The sequence below is a fragment of the Solea senegalensis genome, linkage group LG11 (assembly GCF_019176455.1).
Source record: "Solea senegalensis isolate Sse05_10M linkage group LG11, IFAPA_SoseM_1, whole genome shotgun sequence".
In the NCBI taxonomy this organism is placed as follows: Eukaryota; Metazoa; Chordata; class Actinopteri; order Pleuronectiformes; family Soleidae; genus Solea; species Solea senegalensis.
The window spans coordinates 24,074,441-24,088,029 of NC_058031.1; the positions used below are offsets into that span (position 1 = coordinate 24,074,441).

The 13,589-nt window shown below is 46.4% G+C and overlaps 1 protein-coding gene across 3 annotated transcripts; it reads right to left on the reverse strand.

Moving 5' to 3' along the window:
* Nucleotides 1-426: 426 nt before the first annotated feature.
* ccdc120a (coiled-coil domain containing 120a) lies at nucleotides 427-12,885 on the reverse strand. Of its 3 annotated transcripts, XM_044037411.1 has the most exons (12): nucleotides 12,610-12,885; nucleotides 9,924-10,045; nucleotides 7,772-7,919; nucleotides 7,579-7,705; nucleotides 7,375-7,502; nucleotides 7,153-7,266; nucleotides 6,915-7,059; nucleotides 6,706-6,762; nucleotides 6,525-6,624; nucleotides 5,537-6,258; nucleotides 2,783-3,041; nucleotides 427-2,701 (listed from the first exon to the last, which is right to left on the reverse strand). In XM_044037411.1, exons 3-12 carry the CDS (start codon nucleotides 7,817-7,819, stop codon nucleotides 2,596-2,598), a joined length of 1,806 nt encoding a protein of 601 aa, XP_043893346.1. In that variant the 5' UTR covers nucleotides 7,820-7,919; nucleotides 9,924-10,045; nucleotides 12,610-12,885; the 3' UTR covers nucleotides 427-2,595. The 3 variants fall into 3 exon arrangements, with proteins under 3 accessions (XP_043893346.1, XP_043893343.1, XP_043893345.1); XM_044037408.1 differs by having other exon boundaries at nucleotides 6,525-6,762; XM_044037410.1 differs by lacking the exon at nucleotides 9,924-10,045 and having other exon boundaries at nucleotides 6,525-6,762.
* Nucleotides 12,886-13,589: the final 704 nt, after the last annotated feature.

Here is a 13,589-nt window from a genome sequence, read left to right on the forward strand (position 1 = left end):
TGACTGTACAGGTGCCGGTGTGAGTGAGTGAGTGAGAGAAAGCAAGCGAGAGAGAGCATGAGAGAAATGAGACAGAAGAGTGAGTGAGTCATTCAAAACTGTAACATGTAACTACATGTTAATAACAATTCTGAACAGGTTCACTGTTAATAACTGGATACTCATCTTTGGTTACCCTTCACTAACTCTTGGTAACCAGGTACTACTTTTCCTAATAATATTTAAAAGGTTCCTAAACAAAATGCTAACCAGATTGTAACTATTGGTAAGCAGATGGTTAGTTAGACTTTCTTTGTTTACCTGCTACAGGTGAGTCTGCAGCCCCGCCCTGTAGGTTTGGTCTGTAATGACAGCTGACACCACAAGAAAAATGTTTTACCGCATCATGCGGATGAATGAGTGAATGTTTATTTTAAAAACAGCATCTTTACAACCCGTTGCTCATTTATTTACACAAAGCTTTTCCAGTGTGAAACAGCAAAACGTTTCAAAGTGAAATAAAAAACAAACATACAAATGACAACGATAGAAAAGTTTTGTTTTTTTTACACAAACTGTACAGAGTGCACCTGAACGCATCACAGCTGTGATGTTACACTGACCAAATCACAGAGCTGGTCCTCAACAAAACTAATAATACTGACTGAGTCACGAGTACTAGTACTGCATAGTACTGGTACTGCTGGTACAGTGACTTTAACATTGACGACTTTCATGATAAACAAATGTTTTAAAACATAAATACTTTATTGTTTATTTGTTTGTTTGTTTGTTTTGTTGATTGAAACAACATTTTTAGATACTTGGTTTGGTTTTGGAGGCTGGTGAAGTCCTTATACTGCAGTACTACTGCAGTACAGGTTACTACTCTGTAGTACTGCAGTAGTGGACAGTGTGTGTGTGTGTGTGGAGAGAGAGAGAAGAGGTGCATGCTGAGAGTGAAGTTCCAAACAAACGGTGTTGACCAAACCTGTCAATCAATCAGTGACACGTGTAACAGTGTCCCGTGTTCAGTGACAGGAAGTGGGCGGGGTTTGTCCTGTGTCACAGTGTGATGTCACCTGCAGACCTGAGCCTCCATCGTTCAGAGTGAGGTTTACCTGTGCAGTGACATCACCACTGTGTTTTCCTTTGGTTTAATGGTCGTGTGGATGAGAGTAGGCGTGGCCTGATCTGAGAACATTCTTGTTTTCATGGCAACAAGTGGGACTCGGCAGAGTTTCAGCAACAAACATACAAACAGAGTTGTCCACGTGGTTTCAAATAGTTTTATAAAATATTTTCGCAGCAACTCAATCGATCAATAAACCGACTGATCTCATGGGAATCATGGGATTGACTCTGTGACATCATTGTCTGATTGTCACTGCAAACATTTTCATCCTGAAACAGAAACACTTATTGCCTCCAGGCTTGGATCTGGATCTAATCTGAGGACCTGGACACGTCTTCAGTCCAGAGAGGACACAGAAGTTGACAGTGAGACGTAAAACAAGACAGATGTCGTCTCCTGAGACAAACTGAACAATAAAAATGTCTGAAAAAGTCAATGCAAACTGACCTGAGACCTGTTTGACAGCTGCAGCTAACCATGCTAATTGGCTAGCAGGGAAACAGACAAGTAGCCTGACAAGCTAATAAGCCTAGTCCTAATTCAGGAGCCATGTCCTTTGTGAGCTACTGTCTGACATGCTAACAGGCTAACAGTCTGACTTTCTAACATGCAAACAATTTAACAGCCTGTCTGGCTAACAGGCAAATGCTTTTATCGGCTAACAGCCTGACAAGTTAAAAGCTTGACTGACAAATTATCTGATAGCCTAACAGGCTAACAGGGCATCATGCTAACGCACGAGCAGCATGTTAACATGGTAACACACAAACAGTCAGGCTAACAGGGGAACAACATCACAACAGGCCTGATAGGCCGCCTGGCTAACAGCTTGACTGGCTAGCAGGCTAACACTCTGATGGGCTAACATGCCAACAGTTTGACATGCTAACAGTTTTCAACAGGCCACTGCATTGACCACACCACCACCGTGTGTGTTGTTTCCTTCTGTTCATGTTCGTTAATATTCATTAAGGTTTGGCATTGACCATTTAGTGCAGGGGTCAAAGGTCGTACGCACATCACTGCAGCGTTCACCTTTGGTTTGGATCCGTCTCTAAACGAGTCTGTGTCTCTGGACACTGATCAACATTTAGTGCAGAAGAAAAGTGTAAAAACACCTGAAGGACTCACCTGAGGAATCAACACCTGGTCACCTGATCTTATCAAAAGTTAGTTTAACTACTGTTGGTTAGCTGGTCAAAGTTGGTGATGTCATCATCACTGTTAATAAAAGTTTGTATAAAAACTTGCATGTGTCCTGATTGTCTGAGCAGAGTCAGTGACACGAGACACACATCAAAGATGAGCTAAAAGTGGGCGGGGTTTGTTTCTGCATCATCCTGTGACATCATCATGGCTTGAATGTTTGAACCAGGACCCAGTGGTGACCTCCACCCACCACAGTCACCTGGACACACAGGAGACCAGTGTGGAACGACTGATCAGCTGATCTGTCTTCAGCCTCCTGATTGGCCAGTGAGTCAGACCAGGGTTCCAGGAGAGGGCTGGATGCCACACGGCTCTTTGAGAGGAACTTCCTCTTTCTGAGGAGGGAAGGAGTCATGGTAGAGGGAGTTGTCGACAGACCTGAGAGAGAGAGAGAGAGAAGGACAGGTGTCATTCACAGGATTCGCCCTCCTGACCACTTGATGAGGTGAGCCGACTTACCGGCCGTGCAGCGGGTGTCCGTGGAATGTGGCAGAATGTGGCAGCTTTTGTTTGTGACGCGACAGAGTGGGATGATGACTCGTCTCATTCTGAAAGGTCGACTGTTGGATGACCCCGTGAGTCGTCCGCCTGCGCTGCCGAGCTCCACCTCCACCTGACTGACCTTCAAACCCAGACATGACGCCTGTGCTCACCTTTCCGTTTGTGTGGTTCTGCTGGATGGAACTGGCTGTGTTCCTAAGGTACCAGTCCCTCAGACCTGTCGATCACAACGCAGGTGTTTAAAGTCATACCTCAGGTGATATGAGGTGCAGTCACATAGTCAACATGTTCTACGCAGTGCCCCCTGCTGCTGAGAACTGACCACATGGATGTCACTTAAAGGGGACATATTATGCAAAATCAACTTTTTAACCATTTGAATACTTATATTTGGGACTCTGGAGGCCCTACCAGTCGCCAAAGTGTGGAAAAAGAATACTCAGTCATGTTTTCGTGGTCCTAGGCAATAAAACATGCAATGTTGAATTCCCTGCGCTTATGAAGGCAGCATGCGCATTTCACCGCAAATGTTACCGCCCCACCAGTAAGTTTACTTCGAGAGCTCCACCTTAGCTCCACCTTGTCCCTGCGAGAGTGCAGGCGAGGGAGGAAGAGTGGTATTATGTCAACGCTGAGGGACAAGTGTGCAGTTGGTGGCTGCACAGTGGAGCACAGTGTTTCACACAAACTTCCATCCTCAGAGGATTTTATACATGAAGCTAATGTGCCGGATAAAGTCAGCAAACGTGTGTTCTTGTGTTCGCACCACTTCGCATTAGACTGCAGCCAGCGGTCGCCGTATTTAGTCAGCGAACGTATTTCACCGACGTACAAACACACACATTTTTAAGAAAAGGTCACATAGAGCTCATAACTGACCATTCTGACACGTCCTAATTAACATATTTGTTCAGTACGTCCTCCATGACCGGAGCACAGACTCAGTCTGATACAGTCACATACAGCAGCAGTTTATGCAGCTCGCCACGCGCAGCTGGCGATCAGCGGTGCTGTCCTTAAGTGTTTTTAACTGATTTACAGTTCGGCACTGTTCGGCTCGATCCTTATGTAGGATGTCTCTTCCTGTGACGGCACTCTTGCTGTTTTCCGTGCACGCTGCCATGTTGATATTGTCAGAGAACTAGTGGAGGGAGGGGGAGAGAAATGGAGCGGAGGGAACAGGATCTGAGCGAGTGAGCGCTGTAAAGAGGGCAAATCAGAAACCCCCTGGAAGAAGTGGGTGTGTGTTTGCCTGTGTCTCATTTGCATGTAAAGGGACCATGCACAAAACCGAGCGTTCTGAAAGGGGCGGGTTTAGCAGGGTTATTGAACTGCTATGATGCTTCATCCTTATGGTATTTTGACCAAAGCATGTCACTGACATGTTCATTAGGACACCAGGGAACTATTTTAATGGGGGAAATAGGGTATAATATGTCCCCTTTAACAAAAGACTTCGGCCACACAGTGGAGTAGTGGCAAGCACTTTTGCCTTTCTCTCCATGGAGTTTGCATGTTGTCTCTAGGTATGCATGGATTCTCTGGTTTCCTCCCACAGTCCAAAAACATGCAGAGTGTGAACCCCCACCTTTTGCCCTACGTCAGCTGCGATTGGCTCCAACGGTACCTGCAGAACAGGTGTTAAAACTCCTGACTCATAGCCACTCTACTATCTCCACACTTGGCCCAATTCTTACCAACCTCCTCCAGACAATATCTCCCACCAGTGTGCCTGCAATAACATGTTTTTTTAACGAATCACTAAATTCCTCATTCAAACAGACTTGGTGTTTGCCAGTTTCTTTAAACCCTTTCCCATCAAAGGCCACTGAATGAACCGTTTTCAAACAGGTCTCAGACTCCTCTCCTCTCTGCAAATACACACTGCTTGTTTCCAGTCAGTTGGACATCAAGAGTGGTCACTTGACAGAAACACCTCTGTTGTTTGTGACAGAAGTACTACTACTGAGTAGAGCTGGTGGCCAGTCCTCCGTCCTTATTTTACAGGATCTGTCCCCAGTCTTCGATAAGTAAACCACCATCCAGTGATCTATGCAATCTGACATCGAGATTTCAGGTCTTGCTCCCTTCTCTTCGCTATTTACATTCATTTCTTGGGTCCAATCATCCACTCACCTGCTTTCCCATATCACAGCTATGCTGGTGATACTCACATTTATCCACCAGACAATTTCAGTCTTGGCACAGATGTCTTGCAGACATGGTGACATGGATGAAAGAACACCAGCTTCAGCTAAACTGCTCTGAGACTGAGGTTTTGGTCTGCCCAGCCAAGCATTCCCTCACACAACCGTAGCATCTCCTCCCTCACCCAAATAATCTCCTCCCTCACCCAGCAAGGTTGAAAGACACCTAAATGGGTGTGCAGTTATCTTTCTTTGAACATGTTTCTTTCCTGACATTGTATCTGTCATTCAGAAATGTCACTTTTCACTGTACAACATCAGAAAGTTCAGGCCTCACTTGACTCGGTCCACCACCCAACTCAGGTACAAGCCATGTCGATCTCCAAGCTTGACTACAGCGCTGCCCTTCTGGCAGGCCTGCATTCATGTACAATCAAACCACTGCAAATGATCAGAATACAGCTGACCGGCTGGTCTTAAACCAACCACTGCCCATCAACTTCCACTGGCTGTTGATGGACTCTGGTGTTTCCAGATGTTTTCCTGCTGTGTGACATGACCTCACCTTCCAAGGCGAGAGCCTTGTGCAGGCTCCTGGTGGCCTCCTCCAGCTGGGGGTCCTGGTTGGGGGACTGCTGCGGCGGTCGTGGGGGCAGCAGGTGGGGATGGGGATCCGGTTGGATGGCAGATCGTGGAGGACTGTTGTTCTCAAATTGTTTTTGCTGCACCGGAAGAAAGGGACCACATGATTTGGTGCGGGTCACTTTGACATGCCGTTGTTCACCGTGGTGATTATGAAAGGTGGGTGGGGCTCCAGTGGTCTGGGAGGAGTAGCCATTATAGAGCAGTTGGTGCTGTGATGTGATTGGCTGCCTAGGATTGGGCTGGGACTGCTGTCGCTGCAATTGCTGCTGTTTTCCCCAGACATAATCCAGTAGGATCTCGCTGTAACCACCTCCTCTTCCTCGTCCTGCCCCACCCCCCCTTCCTTGGCCCTCAGAGAATTTGTTATTCAACTTTGTCCGTCCATCTATCAGAACCTCGGAGCTACGGAACACTCCAGTCATGGATCCGTCCTCCTTCGGGCCAGGGATATGGTCCAAGAGGCCGTCTGAACTACTACTGCGACGAGCTGCGTTAATCCTGATCCCGCCTTCTCCAGGGGCTCCTGGGTCAGAGGGGCCAGAGGAGGAGTCCTGAGATAGAGGGGGAGGGGGTAGCGGGAGAGGATGGGCGGGCAGCAGGGGGAGGGGCTTGTGGGTCTGTAACGTCTCTGAATGGTCAGCCCTGAAAGAGAAGAAGGACAGACATATTGTCGTGTTGGACAACACAGGAGGCATCCAAGCTAACATGCTAAAAATCAAAGCTAACATAAAATGATAATCATGACAGTCAAAAGTCAAAGGTTAAATGCTACATGTGTAAACTAACATACTTACATACTAAAGATAATAACATAAGAAAATGACACAGCTAACATGCTAAATATTAAATCTAAGGGTCAAAAATGCTAAGAGTCCATGCTAACGTGCTCACAATGCAGAGTTGTGTACCTGTTGTGCAGTAAGTTCCTTTTGGTTTTACTCTGATAATAAGCATCCACTGGAGAACCAGCAGAGACCAGCAGGGGGCGACACTGAGACACACTGTCCTCTGTAGGGGGGGTGTCAATCAAACTGTCAGGTGATTGGCTGGCAGACTCAGTGATGTCACATCTGTGTGTGTGTGTGTTACCGTTGTCGTGCCCTGTTGAGTCTGATGTCGAGCTGCTCTCTGACCTCACTGTGTCATCTGAACACACATGCACACACAAATATGCACACACACACACACACACAGAAAATAAACAAAGGCAGGATGAAGCAGATTTCCTCGTCTTTCTAAAAACAATAGCTTCTCGTCTACTACAAGTGTGTGTCTGTGTAAGTGTGTGTGTGTGTTACCTGTGTGGCAGCCTCTGTGTACAGTCGTCCTCTTGCCGTGGTGTGTGTGTGTCTGAGTGTGTGTGTTGTGTTCAGAGTCGTTGTGTTTCCTCAGAGCTCCACTAAATAAAGTTTTCTTCAACTTTGAACGCTGAGAGTCTTCATCCTACACGCACACGCACACACACACACAGTTAGCTGATCCAGTCAATCACACACAGGTGTCTTCATATCAGATCCACAAACATCAGCTGTTCACCTCTGCTCGATACTTCCTGTTTCCTTGGTGTGAGACCCCGCCCCTCCGTCGGACACAGGGCAGCTTCTCTCCCGCCTCCAGAGGGAAGTGACGAGGCACCGCCCCCGTCAGCTCCTGACCGATGAAAACACAGGAAACTTTTGATCGTTTTGGTTCGGCAACAAATGGACCGCACCACTTTTGGTGTGTCTGTGAGAGGAGCCTATCTGTCACATCTCTCACCGCCTCCTGCAGACAGATGCGTCTCAGCTCAGCCAATCGTGTGCTGAGCAGTGACTGTAGGCCCCGCCTCCTCTCCTGCAGCTCTGCCATTCGCTCCCTTTGTTTCCTGTCTGAACAGGTGAGAGGGTCTGCACACACACACACACACACATCAGATCATCTCTCTCTCTCTCTCTCTCCCTCTCATTTGTTGTGTAAACTCACCAAGTGCTGAGATGAGCTGACCTTTGACCTCCATGGCAGGTGTTTCCCATGTGACCCCGCCTCCTCCTCCACCCTCCTCACTGCTGCTGCTGGAGGAGTGTTCTCCGGCCCACACACACTCACTCACCTGTGGAACAGGAAGTCATGATCAGCATCATCACTCACTCACTCACTCACTCCCTCACTCACTCACCTTGTAACTGGCTTCATTCGAGCTCCAGTAGTTCACTCCTGTGGCCATCCAGCAGCTGCTGCACCACCTACTGTTGCCTGACACTAACTACAGTCTGTTACTGACAGGCTGCGCCGCTGTTAGTTGGAGGTGCAGTTCTCAGTCTGTCCTACAGAGGGAGCGGAAAGACAGAAGAAAAACATAAGTGTTATGGTGCGTTAGAGTTCCTCTCTTGCTCTCTGCGGTGAACATGGTGAACATGGTGAACTCAGTGGTTATGTCACTCGTGTCGTCTGTTCATGAGCGGTGCTTTTATTTTGAAAGGGTTCAAATAGAGGAGCCCTCAAAAAACACAGTGTCCTTTGAACAGGGACGAATCAGCATGGAGACGAGTGGAGTGGGGGATCAAACTTGTGGTGAACCACTCTTCCACTGATCCACCACTGCCAAGGTGAGAGACAGAGACAACAGCCCATCAGAATGATCCATCGTGGTGATGACATCACAAACCATGTTTTTACATAGACAGAAAAACACACACGTACACAAACACACACACAGGTTAATCAGTGTGTTGTTGACTAAACAGCTCTGAGACATCAACTTTAATCTGTCTGTGTTCATGTTGTTTACATGTAAACAACAGGTAAACAACAGGTAAACATGTCCTTGTCTCTAACAGCAGCCTGTGAGCGAGGACAAGACGTCCTGTGTCTGAGGACAACACAGTGGACGTCCCTGAGAACAGGAAGTGGAGCCCGCCAGGAAACAGGAAGGGGAAGTGTGTGTGTGTGTGTGTGTGTGTGAGAGTGGGGGTTCATACAGTCTGTCTAAAAGTAATGCGATTACTTCATCTGCAGATCAGAACAGTCAAAGATGTGAAACATCAAAGTGTTGGATCAAAGTGTGGACGGACACACACACACACCCAGGTATGCGATGTTCTTGTTGGCTCTTGTCTGTGAAGGGGGCGGGGCCTCTCAGGTGATGCAGGTGTGTGATGGAGCAGATAAACTTTGTTGTGTCTTCACCATCAGGTCAGTTCTCTCTGAACTCTGTCACTCATGGGAGGAGGCGTTGAGGCCCCGCCCCCAAAAACAGACAGAGCCAATCACAGCTTCAGTCTGTAGTGACATCTCTTTTTTCTGTTTCTGGTGTTTTAATGAGTTTGAAGAGAAAATTAAAGTATGTGAGCTAATGCTAGTAAATAACCACTAATGTTACGGCTAGCTTCAGTGCTAACAGGTGATAGCTCAGTAGCTGCGTCACTCATCATGTTATTATTTTAACTTCTTCCAGTAAAACATGGCCCAGATCATAAAAGATCCAGTTGTGATGATTCTGGTGGTTCTGATCCACATGCTAAATCTTGTTAGAATGTGAGCTAATGCTCGTGAATAACAAGAAGCTATGCTAAAAATGCTCATAGAACATGTTTAAGCTAACAACACCAGGCAGCTAACTCAGTTACACCCACACAGTTTTAGCTTCATGCTAACAACACAAGCTACAGATGATGCTGTCAAACACAGATGAACATTAAGTCTCCCACACCGAAGTCCACAGAGAAAACCAGTGATTTTAACGTCACACCACACGAGGCAGCAAAGGACCAGCCGCTCCTGTGTCCCCGCGAGCTAAAATCACTGATTTTCTCTATGGACTTTGGTGTGGGAGAGTGAGTGGTTTACAAACTTCAGTTTCCTTTAGGAAAATTCTGTCTAACAGTGAGATAAAGACATGAACGTGTGACATAGATATCAGAGATGTAGACTGATGTAGATTTCATTAACTAAGTCTTTTGTTAAAGTCGATAAAAATCTGCTTTTCGTTGTCATGTTTTCACTCAGAATGAGTCTCAAACAAACACACAAAATAATGTTGGTTGATTAAATTTGTTTATACAGATACAACACATATAGTCTGTGTGTGAGAGAGATCTGTATTACAGCTGCTTTTTCTTTTAGAATCACACACACACACAGTAACTCTCTATGTCGAATATTTAAAAACAGTATTTGCATCTCTTTGTCTGCAGCTGTAGCCTTTCGTCATCCACCATGTGTGTGTGTGTTACACATAGTTTGATTCTAAAAATTCACGTCAGAAAAAATAAGTTTGAACTACATCCTCACTCTCTCTCCTTCACACACACACACACTTGTGTAAATACCTGCTCAGTGTGGACCATGTCGTCCTGACCCGGGTCAGACCCGGGATAAACCGGCTCCTCTCACTGAAGAGTCTCAGCTCAGTCACAGGCGATGTTTCTGAGTGTTTGACTGAGTGAGGCTGCTACACACACACACACACACACACACACACACACACACACACACACCCATGTGTTTCCACTGCAGCTTTTCAAAATAAAACTACACTCCTAAATAAAAAGTTACTGCAGGCTTCTAAGTGTGTGTGTGTGTGTGTGTGCATGTGTGTGTGTGAATGTGTATATGTGTGCATGTGTGTGTGTGGGTTACATCGTCACAGTAAAAGAAATCAACCTTTAAAAAAACAGTAAACCTTTTACTTTGGTAACATCAGCTGTTTGATGATTACAGTCATATTAGCAGAACAATAGACCCCCCCACACACACATTCATATTCAGTGTTTCTGTCTCAGCTCAGCAGGGAGGAAGGGGGGGGGCTTAAAGACTTACGTCCACTCTCACACACTGGTGTGAACAACAGTGAAGCGTTTCAGGGTTCTTTATGACACACAGCTGTGAGCGCCCCCTGCTGATCAGACTCACAGAGAACCAGTTTGTACTGTTTCAGCTTTTATCCAAGCAGAACCACAATGTGAGCCTTAAAGCAAGTGGAAAGGGAAAATGGCTCGTAACTGGAGGGTTGCCAGTTCAAATCCCTACAAGCTGAGAGCTGGAGTGCCACTGAGCACATGGAGTGCGCTACCACTGCTTCTAGGAAATTTCCTGGTAAACGATGAGTAAAATAGAGAAGACAAATTTATAGACACCAATGAATAAAGTACAAAATATTTAAATAAAAAAGATTCATCAAATTAAAATCTCAAATCCAATTCTTTGTTTTTGTTACAGCGCCACACACAGGTCAGACATGTGTACTACAGTGTTTAGAGTAATTTTGTAACACAATAACACATTTATTTATTTCTAAAACATGTAAACACACTGAGTGTCCATGTGTCACACACTGTCCCTGTGGTCAGGTGTGTGTGTGTGTGTGTGTGTGTGTGTGTGTGACTCGTCCACGTTGACAAGTTACTTTACGTTGGTGAAGGTTAGTCAGCGAGGACGAGAGAGCATTCATTAAACAGAGAGAGAGAGAGAGAGCGAGACTGTGATCAGTCTGTGGTTTGTCTGATTTTAGCTCAAGCTGTGACACTTCATTTCCCACAATGCACTGGGACAGAGTCTCTCATCAGACTACAGCTGTGTGTGTGTGTGTGTGAGCGAGAGAGAGAGAGCTGCTGTTTGACCCAGTACCAACACAGGGTGTGTCCCGACTGCAGAACAACACACACACACGCATCACTCTGTGTGTGTGTGCATGTGTGTGTGTGAGGATGAATGTAGGTCAGGCAGCAGCAGATTCTCCGCATGGCAACAATGTAGAAAAGCCCAACTGTGAATACTTGCATGTGATTGGCTGAGAGCTGCAGCCAGACAACCAATAACCTCTCAACCCCCGGCGGCGCTCTGTACGTGTTTGTGTGTGTGTGTGTGTGTGTGTTGTCAGGTGACATCACAGTGACATCACAACTCAGGCAGGTGAGTCTAGTCATTCACACTGAGCAGAGTTCACTACATCTCCCAGAATGCACTGCTGCGGAAGCGTCCAATCACAGAGCTTCAGAGCCTGTTGCCGTGCGACTGACGGAGAAGTCAGAGGCTGATTCCTCACAGACCTGGATCTGGATGTTATCAGGATCTGATTTGGACCAGACTGACATGGTCTGGTGATGTCACAGTCCTAGACTGAAGTGACTCTGAAACAACAGCTGCAGAGCATCATGGGAACTGTAGTGTTTAAAACAGAGCAAAGTGATTTTTCATTTCATATTGTGATAAATGTGTTTGCTAACAACTGCTCTCCTGCAGCTAATGCTAAGCTAACTAAATGTATGGAAAGGTGTGACACTGACAAACATTTTGTCAGAAGTTACAGATAAAAACAACCCCCGCCCCCTCTCTTTCCTCAATATCTGATCGGCCGTCACAGTGAGTGTGAATATTTCTGCTCGAGCGAGTGTGAATTTCATCACGTGTAAATGTCGCGTTATGTTCAGTGTAAACACACAGTTGGAGCAATGCATCCTGGGAGTTGTAGTGGGAGAAACAAACCTCTGAGGTTGTGAACAGGTTCACGTTCACGAACGTTCACGTCGTCGCGCAGTTTCACAACACTTTGATGGGCGTGGCTAACACCTGTCATGGCCGACTATGTAGCAAGAATTGCTAATGTTGCTAAACCGCAGACAAACTGTTTGAACTCGTAAATGTGATGTTTTTGGCTGAAGTGAAGAACCACACCCACTTGACACCACCACCTACAGGTGAAGTTTTTTACACTTTAAACAATGAGTCAGAGGTCAGAGGTCACTCGAGGTCAGAGATGCTTTCAGGACAGTCACATGATCTTTGTCAGCAGAGACTCGCTGAAGGTCAGGTGATGGATGAGTTAAGTTAATTTAACTGGACACACGCACACACACGCACACAACAGTGGAGCCGGTTGAAAGGGAAGTTTTTTTTTCAGTGTAAACAAACAATTTTCTTCTCTCCTCTCCACCGGAAGCTGCTGTGCACGAGCCTTTACATCCTCAAACCAACAACTTTGACATAGGGTCAGGTGCGCGTGCACCTGAGACTCACCTGTACCCGCTCGTTCGAACCCCCGTCACTGCATCCACAGCCAGCTGATTGTCTCCCGCTGCGGCTCGCGCCCCACGCCACCGCCGCCTCGCGTGTCCCCGCGGGTGCCTGATCGATGACCCGATAATCGATTGTCACCACGTGCAGGCCGCTCCAGGATCGAAGGAGCTGATCAGCAGACGCTGACCAATGAGCGCGGATCGATGGAGTGATCAGTCCTCATCCTCCTGCTTCACAACATCAGCACCACGAGGCGCGCTCACTGCAACACGCCACACGAACGCGCCCGATCACGCTGAGGGTGCGCGCGCGCTCAAACAGGGACTGGGGAGGAACGAGGGGATGACGTGAACTGATCGATCAGCAACAATAATCAATGATCAGATGTTTACAGTAAATGCACAGGAAAGATATAAAGACAAGGTCACATGTTTGTCTGTGATCTGATTCATAGATGAATTTAAAGGGACAATTTGTGATGTTGTTTACAGACGTTTGTTTAGATGTTTATGAGGAAAACACAAGACATCACACTGTGTAAACGTCACACGAACAACCTGAGCGCCAATGAGCATCTCGTCTGGCCAGGAGGGGGCGCTCAAGTGAAAAAAAGAAATGAGCCACACATAAAATTATATCACAATATTCCATCATGATATAGAATTGATATTTACCAATATTTAAGAGAATTATAAAATAAAAGTTTTTGTTTGACATGGAACAAGATATATATATTTATAAATAACTTGTGAACCACATGAAATGGATTGGTGGCCATCTCAAACCCACAAGCTAAAACAAGATTTTTAATCAGTTTGTCTACAATATCTAAAGAACGTCGTCATCTCACGGTCACAGATTCTCAGCAGTAGACCAGCAGCTCCCGTGTCCCTGCGAGCTAAAAATCACTGATTCTCTCCGTGGACTTTGGTGTGGGAGGGTGAGCGGTTAACAAACCTCGAGAAAACAGCCGAGTCATG

Coding starts and splice junctions, on each gene's coding strand:
- ccdc120a (XM_044037410.1), bottom strand. CDS start 7,819: ATGGCCACAGGAGTGAACTACTGGAGCTCGAATGAAGCCAGTTACAAG. Junction 7,706..7,771: donor CGAATGAAGCCAGTTACAAG/GTGAGTGAGTGA, acceptor CCTGTTCCACAG/GTGAGTGAGTGTGTGTGGGC. Junction 2,702..2,782: donor GGACACCCGCTGCACGGCCG/GTAAGTCGGCTC, acceptor TCTCTCTCTCAG/GTCTGTCGACAACTCCCTCT.